Source organism: Sapajus apella, unplaced genomic scaffold, assembly GCF_009761245.1.
Source record: "Sapajus apella isolate SASKATOON/1434 unplaced genomic scaffold, GSC_monkey_1.0 scaffold69, whole genome shotgun sequence".
Classification (NCBI taxonomy): Eukaryota; Metazoa; Chordata; class Mammalia; order Primates; family Cebidae; genus Sapajus; species Sapajus apella.
This window is the reverse complement of record NW_022437009.1, coordinates 10,515,315-10,538,362: the sequence shown is the minus strand read 5'-3', so window position 1 is coordinate 10,538,362 and position 23,048 is coordinate 10,515,315. Positions and strand designations below refer to the sequence as shown.

Here is a 23,048-nt window from a genome sequence, read left to right as displayed (position 1 = left end):
CATTTCTTTCTTCCAGATGCAAGGCCAGCTCTTACTCCTGCCAGAAATGTCACCAAGGCCATGACTAGTGACGTTTGCCTTAAGTGCTGCCTACCTGGTGTTCTCAAATCACAGGGCAGACTGCAGAGCTCGGAGTCAGTACAGTTGCTCCCTAGATCCAGCCTGAGCTTCCTGGAGCTGGTCTTCGTCGGGAGCTGCAGGTCACAAGTCTATCTAAATCTCTCCTAATTCTGCCCTTCTGAGGGAAAAGTGGGGCAGACAAGCTAGGAAGGGAGGGGCAACTGTAACAAACAGCAGTACCACCGACCCTCTGGTTTCCTGAAGCCACAGAATGAGCGACACCTGCCTCAAGCATTGGAGATGCAGAGCTGTGACCCCTGGCTTCAAGGGGTCCACAGCCTGGTTTTCCTTTTCCTATTTCAGGCTTTTGGAGTAGGATCAGTCCCCTCCTCCTCAAAGTGCTTTATTGGCATTCACACACACACACACACACACACACACACTGAAAACAGCATTCACACACAGGGAAAGCAGTTCTGTTTAAATTTTAAATTGGGGAAGGATACTTTCCATTCCATTTGTCTGAGAGCAGCCAGCAGTCTGCCTGGAGTGGATGCAAAGAAGCAGGAACAACAGCAGTGCAGAGGCTTGAATATTCGTTTTTTATCTTAATTGTTTTTTCTGTCCTGGGATCCAGGAATGACACTCTAGTCAGGCATTGTGTGCAGAGCCTCAGCAGTTCTCGCCAGCACTGCACAGAGAAGACAAGCGGAAAGGCAGAACTGCCCTGGAGGGTGGTTTGAGGTAGTCTGTCTCCAGCATGGGCTGGGCTTAACCCCTTAATGTAGGCAGAAATTACCTCCAGTGAGGAAACCTTCTCCCTACCCACCAGCTCAGGGGACCTGGCTACTCACCAGATGTGTAACAGAATAACAATCTCAGTTTTTAATTCACCTCCTATTGTAAGAATTTTTAGATGAGTTTTTAACCTCTGTTGGAAGCAGATTAAGGAAAGACTTCAGGCTCATCAGTGGTACCTGAGGAGCCAACTCTGTCTTACTGAGTATGCATGCGTGGCCCCTAGCATCCCTATCTTTAAAGCAGATTCCCAGTTATCTCATGGTGCTTTCTAATGATGCTCAGTTCTGCTCAGGACCCCCAAAAGCAAACTACAACCAAGTGAGGAAGCAGTGGGAGGTGGAGAAACAAAGCACAAAGTACGATCCAGCTCCAGTTCTCCCCAACCTGTATGTGTGTGCACACATGCACACACACTGGCTTTGGGGGCAACGACTCCTGCCTAATGTATGCCAGTGCCAAAGGGCATCCAGAAGTCCCATTGCAAGGCTCTACGTCCTGGCTCACTGCAGGTTAGTTCTCTCAGGCCATGGTTCCAACCAGGGAGAGTAAACAAGCTGACTAGATTGGAGGCCTCAGGGCAGGTCTAAGTGTCTTCACCATTTTGCATTTTCCACCTGAGAGTGTAGAAGCTTGATGAAGGGGCTTGACTGGCAGCTGCTTTAGCCTTCCTTTCTCAAGCCTCAGGAGAGGAAGCATTCAGCACAGGCTTATTGTGGCTAGACCAGAAAAGCCAACTGTCCCACTGCAGGGCCTGAGCCTTTTCTGCTCTGTGGGTGGGGAAAGTGAAGCTTCCCCACTGGTTTCCTGGGAGACACAAGATAAGTGGTGCAAGAAGAGCAAATACAGAAAGGGAAGGAGAGACTAGGGGGAAGACAGGCTAGGCTAGCCAATGCACTGAACTCTTTCATCTGTTCTAAAAGAAAACTGTCATGTTAGCCTCTTCCCTCCCCGCAAGTGCTACCTAAGAGGAGCCAGGAGTGCTACAAGGCATGGCAGACAAAATTGCACATCTTGGCCAGAATCTAAGGAACTTCTTGTGGCATGGGGGAGATGGTGGGGATGTGAGTGGGTGGGTGGGGATGTGTGTGGAAGAGATGCAGCCATGGACTTCCCTGGGCCAGACACAGGCCAAAACAGGAGAACTCCCAACTAGTCTTCATCAGACTTGCTCTCCTTATCAGCGTCATCCTGTCGGCCATAGCAAAAACTGCTTTGCGGATAAAAAACTGTATAAATGCAGAGTATGGGAGTGCTCTGACATCAACAGCTGTCATTTCACTGACTGCCAAGGTTGACTTGTCTGATGTGGCTGGTTGTGCAGTAGCTCCACCCCTCATCACCTTGGTTGTTACTCAAGTGAAAAACAACTTTCCAGATACAGGAGGGCTGCCCTTCGGTCAAGACTTTAGGTATTCAAATTGATTCTTTTTTTTCCTTATATCATTTCCTCTCCCCCTTTGGAATCTGCCATGACAATCCCCTTCTGGAATCACCAAGGGAGTACCCAAAGAATCTGCATGGTTAGAGTTTAGAATCCAGTCCAATTTCTGGTAGGCTGAGTCTGCACCAAAAAGTAGAGACTGCATTTTTCCGTTCCACGCAATGCCTAGGACACACTAGGCTGTCAAGGAAGATTAACCTGGCCATTAGATGAATATACTTTTAGCCTAAGATGGCTACTGTTTATAACATGAAAATACTAATTAAAAAAATTCTGTGAAAGTGAGCTGCTCCCTACCATTTTCTAAGACCCAATCCAAACATTTTTTCCATGGTATGGTCAGTAAGCTTGATCCAGACTTTTAAGAGAACTCTGCAGGGAGGCAACCCTCCACCCTAGGGTCCAGGAAGACTTCATTATCTACAAGCCTCAGCGCCAAGTCATGGGATTTCTAAACTCTAAAGCTTCAGTGACATTTCTTTTGAGAATCTTATCTCAGGGGTCAGCAGACTATGGTCTGTTGGTCAAACTAGCCCTTGCCTGATTTTATGTGGTCTGTGAATAATAGTTTACATATTTTTTTAATGGTTGGAAAAACTCAAAAGCCATGTTAAAATTCAAATTTCAATGTCCATAAGTCAAATCTGATTTGGACCAGAGCCACAGTCATTCATTTCTGTCCTGTCTGTGGCTACACTCAGGCGATAGCAGCACAGTTGAGTTGTTACAGAGACTGTATGGTCTGCAGAGCCTAAAATATTCACTATCTGGCTCATTAGAGAAAATGTTTGCCGATTCCTGGTCCATCTTAATGCCTAGATGTGTATTTCACCCATGTCCTTATAATAGCACTGAAAGATTTTCTTCCTAGATAGGCCACACCCTTCTGAGTTACAGCGAACCCCACGCACAGGATGAAAATATAAATAAACCAGTCAGATTGTGCCAGAACAGAGACTCAAGCCAGGTTTAATGATCATTGTCTAGTTTTCAGAGCCCAGAGGCTCCAAGATTTGCCAGCCTAGGTGTACACAAGTGGGAGGAACGGGGTCTTGGACACGGGAGACCTGCTTGGTCAGCAGAGCTACGAGGAAGTACAGAGGTAAGAACACACAGAAAACTGGATCTGTCTGCTTTGCTCTCCACAGCTGGGGTGTACCCTCTCTTGGCCCCTTCCTTGGGCTCCATAAATACAGACAAAAACAAAATAAAGATCACAAATAATTACACAGACAGATTGTAGAGCCCTGTCATACTCTGTCTCCAGGGACACCTGCTTCCTGGGAGACATGTCAGGTTTATGGGTGCAGGGTAGGGTGAGAGGAGGTGGTGATTTCGCGGCCTTTTCTTATACCCACACCTGGCAGTTTTCAATACAGGGTTCTAGTGAATTTACATATGCTGATTACTCAAGTCTCCAGTTAAAAACCCACCTTTGGGTTCTATCACCTGAAACCACCAGAAGAAGCGAATCAGTTACATCTCTTGGTAGGGCAGCCAGGTACATCTACCAGGTGTCTCAAACTCAAGGCCAAACTAGTGGATAGAATCGGGAGACTTAAGTGCTGCAGGGCCTTTTCTCATTCCCTAAACTGGGAAGGAATTATGAAGAAAACAGCCCTCCTAGTCCTCAGGAGCTCCACCAGGATGCCCCAGAAGGCCTGCTTCATTTAACGCTCACTTTAAAGATCTTCAGAGCCCTAGATGGTGCCAAGTGGGGAAACTGCAGCATGGAGATGAGATTTTCCCAGATTTCCTGATGAGTCTGAGGAGGGAGTCCTGGTTCCTATAGCTCCAGTAACAAAATTCTCAGGAGTCTCTTGAATAAATCAAGACAACTTTTCTCTCCTGAGTAGTTAACAGGCAGAGCAGCTCACAGCTGCTTAGCCCCTTGCCAGTTTCCTTCAAAGTCCTTCAATGACCTAGTTCTATCTTAATTGCTCATATATATAGTCTTTAAGGGAGGTTTTTGAGGAGTCTGAAGAACCAGGTAGCTCCTCTCCACCCCTTCTCCCAAGGTCTTCAACCCATGGTTCTTCTAACTCCAGCCTGGGCAGAAAAGTGATTCAGTGCCATGGAGATGTGGGTGAAGCTTCAGGGAGTTCAGAAATTAAAATACAGGAGTATTTGAAGAGCCTGGCATGGTCACTGTCTCTCCTAAAGGGGAATAAAATTGTGTGCATGAAGTTGTGCACATTGGTGGAGACCAGTCTGAGAGTGGCATTAGTGGGGACTACAGATTTACTGTCCTGGTGGAAGTCAAGGTGCTGGTGTGCATGCATACCTATATAAGCATGCATACCTATGAGCATGCAGGTACTTGAGGGAAATGCTGCACCTCTCTCTCAACAAAACTAGGTTACTAATAAAGGATGGACAGCAGTCTTGAGTTCCCAGGACCAGACAAAGGGAAGATGTTGAGTCCCCTTCCCCAATCTTAATAGGAAGTTTAATAGTCCGGCCCTCCAAGCCCCTCACCCACAGGTAAATGACACCTCTTAGAACGTCAAAAGCAGGTCAGAAGTCTAGAGATCTGGATAACTTCCAATGAACCGGAAATGTGGGAGAGAAAAGACACTAAGAAAAACCAACATCAGAGAACATTTTCAACTTTGCCCTGCTCATCCTCTGCCAAAGCTCAGAGCAGCCACTCCCAGGGCATGCAGTATAGTCAAAGGGAAAAGTTAAGGGATCAGTCATCTCCATACCCAGAGTATGCTGCAACCTTGGATGGAACGGAATGTTGAGCTCATTCTTAAGTTCCTCTGGCCTGACAACCACAACAGCAAATACCTCTCGACGGAGGAATGGGGTGGCAGAACTTCCCTTCTGAAAGCTCAGTACTACTGATTATCTCTGCTACAGGATTGCCTGGAATCTGTGGAGAGGGCAGAACTCTAGGCCACACTCCAAATTGCCATTCTAGGGTAGAGACCACCCAATTCCAACCCTTCCATTGACAAAACCCCACGCTTTGACTTTGCAGCAGAGAAGATATCTCTGAGAGAGGAGCAAGGCAACCTTGTCTACACAGAGGAGATATATACTGGATTTTCTCTATCTCCAAGCCTACTCTAAGCCAGCTGGGGCCAGACTTTCTTGGACTCCTCCCTTTACAGAGCAGCATATTAGGGAAAATTCAGAATCCCACCTGAGCTTGATAAGGAGACTGGATGAAGAGATGGCATACACTGAGAATCAGGTAGGTCCAGCTGGATGCTACATAATAGAGGCTGATTTACCTTCATCCTTATAGTGTGAAGTGGTCCCATGTACCACGTCTGTGGCAGGCATCCATAAAAGCTCTGCCTTTAGCAGCCCCTACTCTGGCCTGACACACAGATGCTGGGAATCAAATACTAACCAAGGGTTTCACCAACCAGGGAATTAGCTTATCTGGAGTTCACCCCCCATCTCCAAGTCTTGTGTTGGCACCTATGCTGTGACATGGACCCTTCAGTTCATGCTACACCCCTCTGTGCCACTGGTCCCAGGACAAGGCACAGATACCACATCCCACATTGCTGTCATAACTAACAGGCAGCAGGCCAGGCTTCTGTAAAGATCCATCCACCCAGGGCTCATCAGGAAAGAGGAAGGGTTTAATGGAAAGTCTTACAACAGCTCTGGGGAAGTGTTACCGATTGAGGTCTCAGCTTTTTCCTGACTCATTTTCCAAAGGTTTCCAACTTCCCCAGGTGTGAAGTTTGACTTCCTAAGCCAAAGAGGATACTACAGCTTTTCCCTAATGTGGCTCCTGTGGAAGCTCCCCCAGCACACACAACATCACAGGTGTGGGTGGGTAGAGACAGAAAAAAATTTTTTTTTCCAAATGTTTTTCTCTTAAGGAGCTAGGGATGACCTCATGAAAGTTTAGGGAATCTGCTCTTCCCCTCACTCCTTCCTCATTCCCATCCAACTCAGACATGCTTCTTTTCCTCTACCACACTGAGAATTGGCAGGGCTTTGGGTAGGGGTGTAGCATTTGCCTGAGGATTAATATATCCACATTTGAAAATCGTGGTAGCCACACCCTGTTTGGGGTCTTGCTCACTGTTGTACCTGGGACCAATTCCCTTGAGGTCAGGAGGAACCCATTCCCTTGGGCAGCCAGCCCTCTCTTCCATCCCCTCATATCCTTCAGGGGTGCATTACCTCTCCTGGGGCAGAATCTCCCCACCAACCCATCCTGTTCACACCACAATGGGCGTATCAGAGAAGACTGAGCTGACTGATTCTGGATCCGACATCCTCCGTTGGCCCTTGCCTGTGGCCTCAGGCACCGGCAGGGTGTTGCCTGGCTTGAGTTTGCCGTTTTGACCCTGCCCAGGTCCAGCAGGTTCCAGGAAAGCCACCCGCCGGTCAAAACCATCATCTTTGTCCCCACCAGCCATAGGATCATGGTTGGGTGTGGTACTAAGCATGGAAGAGCTGAGGCTGTCTCCTTGATGGCTGGAAGGCTTCTCTACACCCCGGCACCAGCAGCGGCAAGGGGTGAGGTATAGGTATATGAGGACCAGGACCACACTAAGGATACAACCCACTAAAGTGGTATAGGCTGTGTTGAGGGTGTCATGGTGTCCGTGCAAGGTGAAATTGTACACTTTCAACTCCACAGACAGTGTCTCATTGAAAGTTTCACCCATGGCATAGCAGGTATACACACCACCATCCTCGACCTGCACCTTCTTGAAATGAAGACTGCCATCCTCAGTCACTCTCACCGTGCCATTGGTCACCTCATCTAGCACCCGTTCATTACTTGGTGTCACCCACACCTTGGTCATCCCTTGATGCTTGGTGTCACACTTGATGACCAAGTTGTCACCCAGGTGGGCCTCCCAGGCACGCTCCTGGTACTCGCCACAGTTGAGGAAACTCAGGTTGAAGACATTGTGCAGCTTCTTGGAGTTCATGCAGTACAGATCCTCTTGAAAGTCCATCACGGAGCTCAGCTGCCGATACTGCCAGTGTGAAAAAAGCTGGTAGAGCTCACAGTCGCAGTTCAGGGGGTTGTTATGTAGGTACAGCCCATTCTTGATCCAGGCTGGCAGCTTCTGCAGGTCAGGCAGTGGCAAGTTCTTCAGCTTGTTAGAGGAGAGATCCAGGAGCGTTAGTTTGGGTAGCTTGGCTCCTTCCTTGACCAGTTCCAGAGGGAAGCGAGAGATCTGGTTCTGGCTCAAGTAGAGTTTCTGCAGCTGGGCCATGTCGTCGAAGGCGCACCGGTCCACCGCCATGATGTGGTTATTGTAGAGCAGCAGCACCTCCAGTACTTGCAGGTCACTGAACAGGAACTCATCCAGTGTACGCAGCTGGTTCGAGGAGAGGTCCAGGTAGCGCAGGTTGGGTACTGGGGAAAAGGCCTCAGAGGAGATGAAGTTCAGGTGGTTGTGGCTCAGCAGCAGGGAGTGCAGTTGGGTGAGGCGCGTGGGGGTCCACTCGGCTCGCAGGCGGCTCAGGTTGTTGTGGCTGAGGTCCAGTAGTGCTGTGTAACTGGGCAAGGAATGGGGCACATTGGGCAGCTGCTGCTTGGAGCAGCTGAGGATGTTGCTGGCGCACAAGCAGGCGGCAGGACAGCTAACCACGGCTCGGCCAGCTCTGGCCACCTCAAAAAGCAGCAGAGACAAGGACGGCAGCAGGAGCCAGAGGCCTCTCGGGTCACGGTGGGGGTGCATAGTGTCACTGGAGTGGTCGAGGAAGGCCACAAGGAAGATCTGGGAGGAAGTCACCCGGGCATGTTCTGGTGGGGTACGGAAGGGTCACTTGAGAGAAAGAGGATGGGTTTGTGGTCACCAAGGACTCCAGAAGGAAGGACACCCTCTCCCACTTCCCCTCCCACCCCTATGTCCACCCACTTTGGGCTAGGAAAGAGATGCTGGGTAGTTCCCAGGCATTGTGCAGGCAGTGGGCTGTAAATACCAGGCCGAAGAGGAGGTGGCCCAAGGGCCTACTGGGCCGAGGTCACAAGGGTGCAGGCTGCAGGTATGCACAGGATGGCAGGGACTGTTGGGAGTCACAGGGATGACACGGGCCGGGTTTGCGGATGGGGTCGGCGGGCCTTTTGGGAGGAGCTGAGGAAAGGTCAACAGGGCACCGAGGTGGGTAGGACGCATCCTGTCGGGGTTGAGGGTCCCCGGGGCCTATAGGGGCGGGCTCCCCCCGGGACCTCTGCTCACTGCACCTGCTCGGCGAGGACGTGTCTCAGCCCATGGCGGGTCCGGGAGCTCCGTCGCGGCCTCCCCCGGCGGCGCCTCACCGGCCGGCCTGTCACTGCGCCCGCCTTACGCAGGGGCCCGCGCCCGCCACCGTAGCCTCCCGGGGACTTGCGGGGCCCGGCTCCGCTCACCCGCGCCTCCGCCGCCTCAACCGCTGAGCCCGCCGGAGCCCACCGACCACGGCCGCCGCCTCCAGGTCCACAGGCCTGGCGTGGAGCGTTAAGGGGAGCCAGAGGCGCCGCGATCCAAGCGGAGGGAGCGGCGTGGGGGCAGCGAGCACCGCGCGCGCGCCCGTCGGCGCCGCCGGAGCCTCGGGGCGCGTGCGCGCGGCGGGGGCGGGGCGCACGTGCGTGTGTTTGTGTCGGAGCCGGCTGGGCGGACGCGCGCAGGGTCGTTCCCTCTGCGAGCGAGCCCGGGACGCCTAGCTAAAGACGAACATTGTCAGGAAGTGCGGCACTGAGGCTCCGCTATAACTTCCTGCGTCCCCCATTCCCCCGCACCCCCATCCCGCAGCACCCTTCTCGCTACACAGACCCGCTCTCAGGAAAAGTCTGTCTCACTAAAGTGAATTCGCTGCACCTGACTCTAGCAAGAAGCGTCACATGCCTTTTAATTTCGCAAATTAAAGAAATCTGGCTCAGCTCCCGCCTGTCAATGTTGGCGGGAAATTCATTAGTCACATTCTGAGGTTCCCCCTCCTTTCTCTCTCTGGCTGTGAAGTCTCAAAAACTGGGGGAAGGGGTCCACCCTACCCCACCCCATCCCCGTCTTGATGCTGCTAGTTCATGACCCTTGAGGTACCACTGAAGGGCACAGCTCCTTAGCCTGCAAGCCAGCTGCGCAGGCGTGGTGGGGAAGGGGGTGTTTGGCGAGCCCAGGCCCCACAACACCCTTTTACACGACACCTCATGCACCTCTCCTCACTCCACCTGCTATACACACACAGGGAGTGCATACAAGCCAGGGACAATTTTCATTCCTGGAAACTCTGAAACCCTTCCTAGCCCAAGGGAAATCATTCAGCCCTTAGGTCTGGCCACTTGCCTTCTTTCTAAACCAGTGCCAGCTCCCCACTCCCCTTATGGAGCAATTCCAACTTAGTTTCTCTGTTACCTAATCCTCGATATGAAGGCCAATGGTGGAGGTGGAGGGGTGTCTTATATAGGGTGGTCCCTGAAACAAGAAGCCATTATTAGTGTATGTTGTTTGGGCTTGGGGGTGAGGAAAGAGAGATGTAGGAAGAGCGTAGACCTTATCATTCAAGATGTTAGCTGTTCTTGAGACGGTGGACAGTAAGGGAGAAATTACCTTTTTATTCTTTCTAGCCTCTTACCATAGCAAGATCAAGACTGAAATTAATGTCTCAATAGATTAGCTTGCTAAGAGTTTTAAAAAGAAAGAATTTATATCTGTCACATATGTTTTACCATGAATTTCAGTGAATATATTATCTCTTCAAGGAGTATTAGCATGTTAACCTTATGCAGAGTGTGAAAAGGTCTTTCTGTCAGGTGCAGTGGCTCACACGTGTGAATCCCAGCACTTTGGGAGGCTGAGGCAGGAGGATTGCTTGAGCCCAGGAGTTCAAGAACAGCCTGGGCAACATGGTAAGACTCTGTCTCTAAAAAAAGAAATAGGTATGGTGGTAGGCACTTGTGGTGCCAACTACTTGAGAGGTTGAGTTGAAAGGATCATTTGAGTCCTGGAAGTCGAGGCTGCAGTGAGTCATCTTTGTGTCACTGTATTCCAGCCTGAGTGATAGAGCAAGACCCTGTCTCAAAAAAAAAAAAAAGAGAGAGAGAGACAGGTCTTTCTGTTCATTTTAGGCATCACTGAAAAGATGAAGAGGGGATTCTTTTTGGAGGACAAGGAGTGAAGTATCTTGAAATCACATTGCATCAGTTATCTATTGCTGCATAATCAATCATGTTACCCCAAAACTTAGTGGCTTCCTACAACAATATACATTTGTTGCCTTTCACAGTGTCTGTTGGTCAGAGATTCAAGGGCAGTTTGGTGGACAGTTCTGGCTTGGCAGTTTCTCATGCAGTTATATGTTAGATGGACAGTCATTAGAAGGCTTCACTGGGGCCATGGAGGTTCACTTAAATTCATTTGGCTGGCCGTTGGCAGGAAACCTCGATTCTTCTCCATAAAGGTCTCTCCACAAGACGGCTTGAGTATCCTCACAATATGGCAGCTGACTTCCCTCAGAGCAAGAGATCCAAGAGACAGAAAGACAGAAGTCACAGTGATCTGGCTCTTTGAAGTTATGGCTAACACCTCTGCTTTGGTCACATATGAAATCCCTGATTCAATATGGAAGAACTATACAAGGACACAAATACCAGGAAGAGAGGATCATTGGGACCATCTTGGAGGCTGGCTATCACACATCATCTCTGAAGTTACATCTATTTTTTAATTTTGAAAATTTTCGAACATACACAAAAGTAGAGAAAATAGTACAATGAACTTCCATATACCCATCACCCATATTCAATTATATGGGTGATGAATTATTATTATAGAGAAATGCCATTATTTTATTTTGTATAAATATTCCTGAGAAACACATGTTCCTCTCAGCCTCCCCCTCATCTTCACATTGCATACTTTCTTTTGACCACAGTGTTCCAGGCTCTCTCCTCTCCCTCCCCCCACCCCCTTTTATTTTTTTGAGGCCAAGTTTTGCTGTTGTTGCCCAGTCTGGAGTGCAGTGGCGTACTGCAGCCTCTGCCTCGTAGGTTCAAGCGATTTTCCTGCCTCAGCCTCCCGAGTAGCTGGGATTACAGGTACCCACTACCATGCCCAGTTAATTTTTGTATTTTTAGCAGAGATGGGGTTTCACCATGTTGGCCAGGCTATTCTTGAACTCCTGACCTCAGGTGATCTGCCCGCCTCAGCCTCCCAAAGTGCTGGGATTACAGGCATGAGCCGCTATGCCTGGCCTCTCTTTCCTCTTCCTGCTATGTTTAAGAGGTGGGAGAGAGACAGATACAAAGAAAGAAAAAGGCCCCTGATGATGGATACCAGTTTCAAGAGTGAGTGTCTACAATTTGGAAGGGTCACCACAGATATGTTCGGCAATCAGTCTGTATTTTCAGCTAATCCATATCCTTTTAAAAGCAATCATTTTGGCCGGGTGCGGTGGCTTATGCCTGTAATCTCAGCACTTTGGGAGGCTGAGGCGGGCAGATCACATGAAGCAGGAGCTCAAGACCAGCCTGGCCAACAACGCAAAACTCATCTCTACTAAAAATCAAAAAATTAGCCAGGTGTGGTGGTACATGCCTGTAGTCCAGCTACTTGGGTAGCTGAGGCATGAGAATCACTTGAACCTGGGAGGCAGAGGTTGGAGTGAGCCAAGATCATGCCACTGCACTCCAGCCTGGGTGACAGAGTGAGACCCTGTCTCAGAAAAAAAAATAAAAACCAAAAAGTAACCATATCCTTTAAAAATTTTAATGTGCAGACAAATCAGCAGGGTATCTGATAATCATGGAGATTCTGAATCACCAGGGCTGGGGTGTGGCCTGAGATTCTGCATTTCTAACAAGCTAACAAGATGATGCCAATTCTTCTTTGAGACCACACTTTAAGTAGCAAGGATCTAGGATCAGTTGTGCTGCCTAATTGGTAGCCAGCAGCCATTTGTGGCTACTTAAATTAATTAAATATAAATCACTTCTTCAGTTTCCCTCCCAGCATTTCAAATGCTTATGGCCATATGTGGCCAGCTCCCCTTGTTGAACAATATATTGTCACAGAAAGTTTCATGATGGCACTGGTTTAGGATGCATAACTTTCCCACAGCTGCTTTTTAGACCAGAACAACTATTCACAACAAAAGAGGACCTGAGCAAGATAAATAGCAGCAAGTTATTTAGTGAGTGTGTATTTCCACTCACTGGAATGGACCAACTCAGTATTCCTAAATCCAACTTGAAAGGTTGTTTGGTTAGCCTCGCACCTGAGCAAAAGCAGTTGGACATGTCTCCCAGTTTATGAGACTTGATGAATTCCTTTTCCCCACACTACAAGTATTTTTTGCTTTCTTAATAACTAATACTGGCCATTAGAATCGGAGTGGATTCTTAATCTTTTTTGCTTTCCTAATAACTAATACTGGCCATTAGAATTGGAGAAGGCTGGACACGGTGGCTTATGCCTGTGATCCCAGCACTTTGGGAGGCCAAGGCGGGTGGATCACTTAAGCTCAGGAGTTCGAGACTAGCCTGGGAAACATGGAGAAACCCTGTCTCTACTTAAAATACAAAAATTAGCCAGGCATGGTGATGTTCGTCTGTAGTCCCAGCTACTTGGGAGGCTGAGGTGGGAAGATGGCTTGAGCTCAGGTGGAAGTTGTCGTGAGCAAAGATCAGGCCGCTGCACTCCAGCCTGGGAAACACAGCCTCTCCCAAAAAAGAAAAAAGGAGAAGAAAAGAAAAAAGAATCAGAGCGGAGAATGCTGAGGGAGGACACCCTATTAAGAAGCTACCTTTTGGCCGGGTGCAGTAGCTCACGCCTGGAATCCCAGCACTTTGGGAGGCCAAGGAGGGCAGATTGCTTGAGGCCAGGAGTTCAAGACCAGCCTGGCCAACATGATGAAACCCCATCTCTACTAAAAATGCAAAAATTAGCTGGGCATGGGGGCATGCCTGTAATCCCAGCTACTCGGGAGGCTGAGGCACAACAATTGCTGGAACCTGGGAGGCAGAGGTTTCAGTGAGCTGAGATCATGCCACTATACTACAGCCTGGGCAAAAGAGCAAGACTCTGTCTCCAAAAAATAAAAAAAAAATTAAATATTTTAAGCATTCTTGTATTTTGTGGAGATCCCAATAGTGTTACGCATATCAGCAACTTTGTATTTTTGGGGATGTCTCCAGAAGAGAGGGCCTCTAAAATTAGGCTATTTTGGAAGTGGGTAGCAATAAAGCTGAGTATTTCGTTATGAATTGCTTAAATGGCTAACATTTTAGTCCTCACCACTGGGTGAGCCCTTTCTATATCTAGCAGTTCACTCACGGTTCCGTGTTCAGTTTGTTCCTGAAAGTGCTCACTCTGGAGGATTCCTTTTGCCATCCTCCTGCCCCCACCTCCATAAACCATCAGTCATTTCACAGATCCTTTTAACTTTTTCACTTGCCGCTTAACATGCTCACACATTGATTTACTTACTGTCCAGGAGGGAAATACTCTCTCTGTTTAGACAACCAGCGTCGGAGTCCTTTTTACCAGTCTTTTTTCTTTCCACTTCAGCCGGGCACACTTCTTGGAAGCTCTACTGGATCTGCAGAAACCACAAGAATGTGCATACCGACTATGGGCAGCTGGGGCCTCACCTGATGTAGATGGAGTGGCCTATCCATGTCCCAGGCTCTTCGGGTTTGTCAAACAAATCTGAAGGCATCTGTTTACTCTATAGCTTATGCACTCAGTAAGGACTATCCTGCCACCAAAGTGGTGTTCATTCTAGATGGCTAAGTCGTGAACATTCTCTTGACTTTTAACACTTATATGTAGACATCTCAAAATAATTCTGCACTGGGTTATCAGACAGATGTGTCTTTGAAGTATGGCTGAACAATAAATTCATGGTTCAAAATGTTATTTTAGCCCTTAGGGATGGAGTTCACCACCACAGTCCACCTGCAGCTGAACCAACATCCCAAAGGTGGAAGACTGTAGTTCCAAGGCCTTGTTACAAATAAGACTACCTTGGAGCTCCTGCCATGGGGGCCTAGATAACCAGGAAGTCCTCCAAAAGGAATCTTATATTTTTTTCATTAAGAAGTTTTGTCATAAGTCTGAAAATATTTTCTTTTCCTGTATATGTAACCCTCTCTTTTGATTTCTAAAGGCTTTATATCTAAAATTAAATCCTCGCTAATGTTGAGACTTCTAAGCTCATTTTCATATGTGAATTTTTTTTTTTAGACGAAGTCTCACTCTGTCATCCAGGCTGGAGTGTAGTGTTGTAATCACAGCTCACTGCAGCCTTGACCTCCTAGGCTTAGGTGATCCTCCCACTTCCACCTCCCAAAGAATTGGGACTACAGGCGTGTGCCACCATGCCCGGCTAATTTTTGTATTTTTTTTTGTAGAGACAAGATTTTCCTGTGTTGCCCAGGCTGGTCTCAAACTCCTGGGCTCAGGTGATCCACCCGTCTCGGCCTCCCAAAGGGCTGGGATTACAGGCCTGAGCCACTACACCCGGCCCATATATAAATCTTTGACTAGTTTGTCTTATATTTGGAAAGTTAATATTCCAGTTTAGGAAGTCAGTGCTTTTATGATTTGGGGGAGGATTATAGTTAAATTCAATGTTTAGCTTATAGTTAAAAGTTTCTTTCCATGATCTGTAACCATCTGATTACTATCTGAATTTATATACTTGTCTCCTCTAATCATGCTTTCCACTATATCTACTCATTTGTCTTTGAAGTTTCTACTCTTCATACTGACAGTATTCTTAGAAAATTCTCAGAGTAATCATAGTATTAGCTCATCTAGCCCTTACCTATAATGAGAGAACTTTAGACTACCCACCCACCTGTGCTGGAAGAGGCCATAGCAGTCAAGTTCACAAGCTGGTTCATGGCAGAACTGAGTTAGGAGCCTATAGAAAGAGTGTAGCTTTGTGGTTAAGAGAGTAGTGTCTAGAGCTAGGCTCCTTGGGATCCTATCCTGGCTCTGCCATTCACTGTGTGACTTGGGCTAGTTACTTAACCTGTAAATTGGGAATAATAAGAATACTTGCCTCATGGGGTTGTTGCAAGGATTTACTGAGTTCAGGCATCTAGCAGATACTCTAACACCAAGTCAGCTTCCTATAAATGTGAGGAGGTAGGAGTGGGCTGTCTCCTGCATCCTTGGTCAAGATTATTTTCAATGTATCATAACATTTTCAGGGATAATGCAAGGCAGAACAGAGGAAAAGTTCTATCTGCAGTCTATGCTTTCCAGAGCCTGCCTTCTAGGGCTCCAGGCCAAAGTTATGGTCAGAGCTAAGTACTAAGTGTTGATGAATGGGAAGCTAGGATTAGGAAGTCATTAGGAAGCCACAGTAGGGGCTGAGGAGGTGGGGAGGACCCAGGATCAGTAACAGAGCAGTCAGTTCCTGTGAGGGCACACACCATACCAGCAGGAAGGGCAAGGTCTGGCTTCCCAAAAGAGGCAGCAGTTCCTTTAAAGCCACAGGCAAAGGTTCTCTGGCTGTACTTCATTTGGGTCAGAGCATCATAGCTGGAGTGTTAAATTCAGCTCTGGGCAGCTCATTTATAGTCTGGAGCACAGCCAAAGATAGTTGATGTAGTGGTACACAGTCTAGTAATCATTCATATGAACTCACTCACACATATCTGTTGAGCCCCTAGGGCAGAATATTGTGTTACATGCCTCAGGGTGAGGCTGGGTGAAGCAGGATGCAAATATGCTTTAGAAATAGTTTCTTCCTTCTAGGACTTACAAGGTAAGATGTGTGGATTCTATACAATTTAGCAAATGTCTGTCAATTGCTCGTTGTGTTAAGGATTCTATGTAGGGTATGATCTTTGTGGCCAATAGAGAATTGGACTGAGTGTCAAGAAAGCTGGATTCCAGTCTTACCCCTTGTATTAGGTCATTACTCCCTTGCTATAAAGAAATATCTGAGACTGGATAATTTATAAAGAAAATGTTCAGTTGGCTCACAGTTCTGCAGGCTGTGCAGGAAGCACAGCAGCATCTGCTTCCAGGGAGGCCTCAGGGAGCTTTTACTCACGGAGCAGGTACTTCCCATGGTGAAGCAGGAGCAAGGGGTTGGGGGAGGTGCCATATATATATATATATATTTTTTTGTCCCAGGTTTATTGAAAATAATACAGCATTGATTCAAACAGGTCCCCGAGGCGTTTTGAAATTCATCCCAACGGTAGGCTGAGTGACCTGCAGGTTGGACAGACTGCCAAAATCCAAAACTTCAGCATTTCCTTAGTGTCAGGGTCTACTTCAACGATCTCCTGATCCAGGGCTGAGACCTCAGGAACATAATTGTCTCTCCTTTCTCTCCTCCTCCTGCAGCTTGATGGAGATACCTCTTACTGGGCCTCTCTGAATCCGCTTCATTAGATGCGTGATGTAGCCTGCTATCTTGCTGCGGAGCTTCTTGCTAGGGATGATGGCGATCTCCTCGCACACGCGCTTGTTCGTGTGGAAGTCGTTGCCCAGGCGCATGTAGTACTTTTCTATGATGACCCGGGCTGCCTTCTTCACAGTTTTGGTGCGAACGCGGCCCATGTTGGCGGGTCCTTAGTGAAAGAGGAAACCCGCCATATACTTTTAAATGACCAGATCTCAGGAGAAGTCATTATCACGAAGATAGCACCAAGCCAGTCAGGATCTGCCCTGATGATCCAACCTCCAGCATTGAGGATTACAATTCGACATGAGATTTGGGTGGGGACAAATATACAAACTATATGATCCCTATCATCATCTGGCTGTGTAACTGTGGAGAAGTTACAGTGGGCCTCAGTTTTCTCACATATAACATGGAAGTTATAATACCTGCCCTATTAAAAGTACAAATTCTAGAGCTCCTGACCCACTGAATCGGAATCTTCATGGAAGGATCCTGGGGAGCGTTTTGAGCATCAGGACACTTGGGAAACACCACCCTTCAAAGCCATTGTTCTCTATGTTTAGGCCTCAGACTGTCTACATCAGAATCTCTGAGGGACTTAAAAAGAGGATTCCAAGGCCCACTCCAAACTTGCCTAGAACTCTGGAGACGGTGGCCTGAGAATCTGCATTCTTTATAACTCCAGCTTTAAGCAACACTATTTTTTTTTTTTTTTTTTGAGACGGAGTTTCGCTCTTGTTACCCAGGCTGGAGTGCAATGGCGCGATCTCGGCTCACCGCAACCTCCGCCTCCAGGTTCAGGCAATTCTCCTGCCTCAGCCTCCTGAGTAGCTGGGACTACAGGCACACGCCACCATGCCCAGCTAATTTTTTGTAGTTTTAGTAGAGACGGGGTTTCACCATGTTGACCAGGATGGTCTCGATCTCTTGACCTCGTGATCCACCCGCCTCGGCCTCCCAAAGTGCTGGGATTACAGGCGTGAGCCACCGCGCCCGGCCCTAAGCAACACTATTATAGAATTTTGGTGAGGATTAAATGAGAACAGATGTGAATGTTTTGATAGCTCACATATGAGAGATGACCGAGCAACGGGAGATTTTTACTTTGAGAGGAAGTCATCATAACCATTTCTGAAAGTTGAAGCATTGTGCATTAGTCAGAATCTTTGGAACTGCAAATAAGAATGATACCTGACAGGATTTAGGAAGAAAGGCTTACTGCAGGACCCCACAGGGTACCTGCTGAGTCACCTTACTAGCTGTAGTCACTGTGGTCCCAGTGCTTTCAAGACTTGGAGAAGTAAAATAGTGTTTTCAAATGGCAGAAAAAGTCCCACAACCAAAAGTCATCACGGTTTTTTGTTTCCATCAGGATGTCTACTTCCTCAAAAAAATGCTTTGAATTAGTCGAATTGCCACCATCTAATATTGAGCACTGTTTTGGGTCAGAATTCTTATCAAGCCCTTTCCCTTGCCTCCTCTGTCCCCCACCTATACATGGTTAATTTCACTATGTAGACTAATCCCCATTCCATCATCTGTGGTAAGAGTAGCAGGTAGTTTTGCTCAAGATACATAATGCGTTGGAGATCTGTTTTCTTTAGAAAAGTAGGCAGGGAATGTATTAAAAAGTAAGCATTTTGAGGCCTATTTGTCTAGTATAGATTTTCATGAAAAGAGGGAATAACCAAAGTATGGTTTTAAAATTTGGTAATATACATCTCTTTGTGAAACCCGCAGATTTCCTCCCAGAAGCACATAGGCAAAGCACATAGAATTTTATGCACATTTCCTGGGGGCATGGACTTCATAAAAACTCATCCATGGACACCTAGGTTGAGAATCTGTGCTCTTCTAGGCCTGTAAAAAGCAGAACTGTACAACTGGGTGGAAGTATCAGAGACACAGATTTCCATTTCCCGTACAGAAACATCTTCTGACATTTCAATTGTCCAATAATGAATCTTTTCCATCTTGAGGTAGTGAACTCCCATCACAGAAAGCATTCAAGTAGGAGCTGGATAACCACTTTGTATAGATGTCCATTCATATATTTATTATTATTATTATTATTGAGACAGAGTCTCACTCTATTGCCCAGGCTGGAGTTCAGTTTCCTATGTGTCTACCTTTGGGAGTTTTTTGTTTATTTGCTTGAGACAGTCTCCCTGTTGCCCAGGCTGGAGTGCAGTGGCACAATCTCAGCTCACTGCAACCTCCACCACCTGGGTTCAAGCGATTCTTGTGCCTCAGCCTCCTGTGGCAAATAAACCAACAAAACCCCCAAAGATGGACACGTAGGAAATTGTCTCCGTCCTCAAGTGCTGTGGGTAGTAAAGGAAAACAAGACCCAGAAGGCCACAATGCCTGGTGACAGGTGATATAAGAGTCCATGTGTAGAGAGCTTAGGAAGCCAGAGAAGAGAAGGGAGCAAGCTTGTGAAGGAGTCCTGCAGAGGGCCGAGGTTGACCAGATGAGTGTTTCCAACTCTAGTACCGCATGCAGCAGCAGGACCAAGGGGTAGCTGGGAACACGAGGTGGGTTTTAGCCATGCCACTCCAAACAGATGTATGATATATGTTTTAAAAGAATGTACTTAATACACAAACATAGCTTCGGGACGTGTCTTCCAGCTCCGCCCACTTCCTCCTGTCTTCTGCCTTTCAACCAAATGGCAGCTTCTTAGACTGTCCTATATGGACATTCTAGAACTGCTACTGATCTAACTTTTTGTTTTGTTTAGTTTTTAGAGACAGGGTCTCACTATGTTGCCCAGACCAGACTTGAACTCCTAGGCTCAAGCAATCCTCCCGCTTCAGTCTCCTGAGTAGCTGGGACTATATAGGCATGCTCTACCATGCTGAGCCTGCAGGTCTGTATTTCACGAAGTTCTCAAATAATTGGTGTGAGGGCTTCCCAGATGTTGTTATTTGAATGGAGCACCTTCAGTCTACCGGAAAACCAGTGTCTGCCGGTGAGATATGTTGGTGAAGATCAGGAAGGGGACAGGCGGGAGTACAGTTGAGCGTGGAGTGGCTGTCCCAAACCTGGAGTCATCTCCCCATGATTGTTCTAACAACTTTGAGAGTTGAAAGCATTTCCTTCCCTGCAGGTTTTCCTCATTTTCTTTGCCTGCTTCCACAGACAGTACACCCGCCCTTTCTCCCTCCCACCAAGGTCACCACTCAGCAGGCTTTGATAAATGTCATCTTTTTTTGAAAGTCGCCTTGGAAAAAGACAATTTGACTGTAGTGAGGCAGAACAGGGAGCTGAACGCCAGCCGCCCTTTATTGACCACAGCCCAACCCCAAGAACAAAATGAAGAGGAGTGCAGCGCTGCCCTGAGCCCCAGGTGGTCCATGACTGCCTCTCCCAAGGGATCTGTGCACAGTACAGAAGCCTACAGCACTGGGCCTTGGGGTCTGGGTCTCCGCCTCCCTCTCTGTCCCCCTTTCCAGCCCTTTGTCTTCTGCTACTTGTTTCCTGGCCGGTAACTAAAGGTGCCTGAGAACCTCCACGGCTCTGGGGGCAGGAGCCCTCTCCGCTGTGCAAGCAGTGGGCTGCTGATTAGCACAGGGAATAAATAACAGCAAGCTAATTATCTCCCTGATTGCAGCTTGCCTCACTAACACGGCTAGGCTGGAGTGGTGATGCGGCAGTTGATACTATTCCAAGCATGCTTCTGGGCTCAGGGAAATTTCCATGCGTTTCCAGCCTGGAGACACTTTCCCTTCCCAGATGCTCTGGAGTTCTAAGTGGAGATGTTCCCACTCCTGCTTCACCTTGGAATTGAGAGACTCACCCCAGACAGACTGTTTTGTGTCTCTCCCTAGAGGGTAATGGGAGCTGGCTTCTCAGAGAAACAGAGAAAGGCTTTCAGAGAGGACAGGGGTTGGCCCAGGGCATGGAGAGATGAATCCTCAGAGACCATATACTCCAGCACTTAGTTTCCTAATTACATCTGTTACTCCGACTCCTTGAACTGAGTGCTTCCCCTCAGACCTACAAGCAAGAGCAGAAAGTACAAAGGGCACTGGAGAGCATGGGTCCAGGACTCTAGCCCTACCATGACCACCTCTGTGACTTTGGGCACAGTCCTAAGTCACTCAGGTCCTCTATTCCCTCCTTATGAAATGAGAGTTAGGCATCATGACCTTGGAGCTTTGTCCAGCTCTAGAACCAGCTCTAGAGTCAGCTTTGTGATTCTAACTCTGAAACTGGACTGTAGTGTTCTCTTGGAGTTCCAGGCTTAGAAAGCGTCTGATATCTCTTGCGGCCACATCTTCAGGTTTTCCTTTCCCCCATATTATTGCATGGTTTCCCATCTTTCCTCCCACTTTTCCTGACTTCTCTACTCTCTTGGTCTTGAAAACTTGTCTTGCCTGGAGTGAGAAGGACATCCTCTTCAGGAAGATGTTAGTTTCCAGCAGCCTGGGCTGTGTTAAATTACTGAACAAGCAGTTATTGGTCTCTGAAAAGATAAGATGTGGAGGTGTCTTTTCCCGGAAGTAATAACTGTTGCTGGTCTACTGAGTATAGAGGAAGAAATCTACTTGACTCCTAGGCATTTTGGTCCATCCACAGACTGTGGGCTCTGCCATCACCTGCATGTCAATTGCAGAGTCCACTTGTAGGAAACGGAAGGGCTATCTCCTTTTGCTGGTGAGACTCATCTCTACAGTGTGGGTAAGCCATCTGCTGCTGGAGGTCAGATGTTAGACCAACCAGATGTTCTCATCTGATAAAGATGAATCCATGAAAAAGCAAACCTTCATAGTTCCCTTAGGAAAGGAAAAAGGAGAAAATATATGGCTAATATTATACGTCGGCTAAAGAGGAAAATATTGCTTGTGGAAAGACAGGGTGACAGCCTCCCAAGGAACTAAGTTCATGCTACCTGGTCTAATCTGATGCAAAGAGATCTCATCTAAGAATCAGAAGGGCACATTCAACATTATGCTTTGGAGCTTCCAAAGGGTAATCTTGGACAGTTCATTGACTTTTTGCATTGGTTAGGGTGAGCTGACTGATGTGATGAATAACCCCCAAGTCTCTGACTTACCTCAACGGAAGTTAACGTCTCCCTCACAAAACAGTTTAATGCAGGCATTCACTTGATGGCCTCCCACCGGATGATTCAGAGGTCCAGAGCTATCCACCTTGTGGCTCTGGTCACTGTTACAGGTTTTGGAATCCTCTACTGGAGGATTCTGTATTCCTTGTTTCCAGTTAGCAGATGAGGTAGAGACAGGAAGCATGCAGGATTATGGGGAAGGTTTTATGGACCAGCTCTGGAAGTGACATTCATCATTTCTGCCATATTCCACTGGCCAGAACTCTGTCATATGACCACACCTGACTCCAAAAGAGGCTAGGAAATGTAGTCAGGCTATGCACCCAGGAGGTAAAAGGAAATGGTTTTATAAAAAACAATCAATCAGTCTGTGACACATATTATTTGAAGTTTTTGTTCCTAAACTTATCCACAGGGCAAAGGGCCTCTACTTAATCATTCTAAGTTAGCATGAATATAAGTTAGGAAAACAGATTTTGAGAGAGCTTAAAAAAATTATAATAAATAGACACACACACACACACACACACACAATGTGTTTCTTAGATTAATCTAGAATTAAATTAATAAATACTGGCTTTCTTACTCTATTAGAAACACTAAATGCTCTGTTATTGAAACAAATGTTTGGGTTATATGACAAGTGTCTAAATGACAGTTGGAGTTGAATTCAGTGTGTGAATAAATACTCTGCAATAAATTAAATCCTTAAAAAATTATATAATATGTCCTTTCTCTCCCCTTCCCTTTGATCTGGATTAAGGATTCAGCCAGCACAGATGGCATGATCAGTGAGGTCGTGACAGGATTTGGCTGGTTCAACCAGCATGTGTGGTGAGTCTGAGGCAGAGAGAGTGACCTGTGTGGTTAGGAGATTGATTACAAACAGAGGAACTGAGTACACACATAGTAGGTTGCGGATGATGGGAGCCATATTTCTCATGGTTAGTGACAGGAGTTATGTATGTGGAAAGAGAATAAACCCTGTGGTATTCAATCAGAATTGGGGTAATTAATTTGAACTCATGTTTTTAATATACATAAATGATATGAGTGTGTGTGTGTGTATATACATATCTATTTCTAGTCCCATGTATACAAATAAGGGAACTCATTCGTGTGCCTTCTCTGAAAGATACTAGAAGCAATGATGCCCCACTGGCAGTGAGCACACCAAGTACCCAGGTTTTGGTTTCTAAATGCGATTTTCCATTAAAAAAAAATCTCCACCAAGACTGATCAGCCTAGAAATTACTAGATAAGCCTGGAACATCTTGTGCTAGAAAGTAAGGACATGCTCAAATAATGACAGAAACACATGAAAAGTTT

At 47.1% G+C, this 23,048-nt stretch overlaps 1 protein-coding gene across 1 annotated transcript; it reads right to left on the bottom strand.

The window, feature by feature from the left end:
- Nucleotides 1-3,245: 3,245 nt before the first annotated feature.
- AMIGO1 (adhesion molecule with Ig like domain 1) lies at nucleotides 3,246-8,814 on the bottom strand. Its single transcript, XM_032249853.1, has 2 exons — nucleotides 8,484-8,814; nucleotides 3,246-8,064 (listed from the first exon to the last, which is right to left on the bottom strand). Exon 2 carries the CDS (start codon nucleotides 7,975-7,977, stop codon nucleotides 6,496-6,498), a length of 1,482 nt encoding a protein of 493 aa, XP_032105744.1. The 5' UTR covers nucleotides 7,978-8,064; nucleotides 8,484-8,814; the 3' UTR covers nucleotides 3,246-6,495.
- Nucleotides 8,815-23,048: the final 14,234 nt, after the last annotated feature.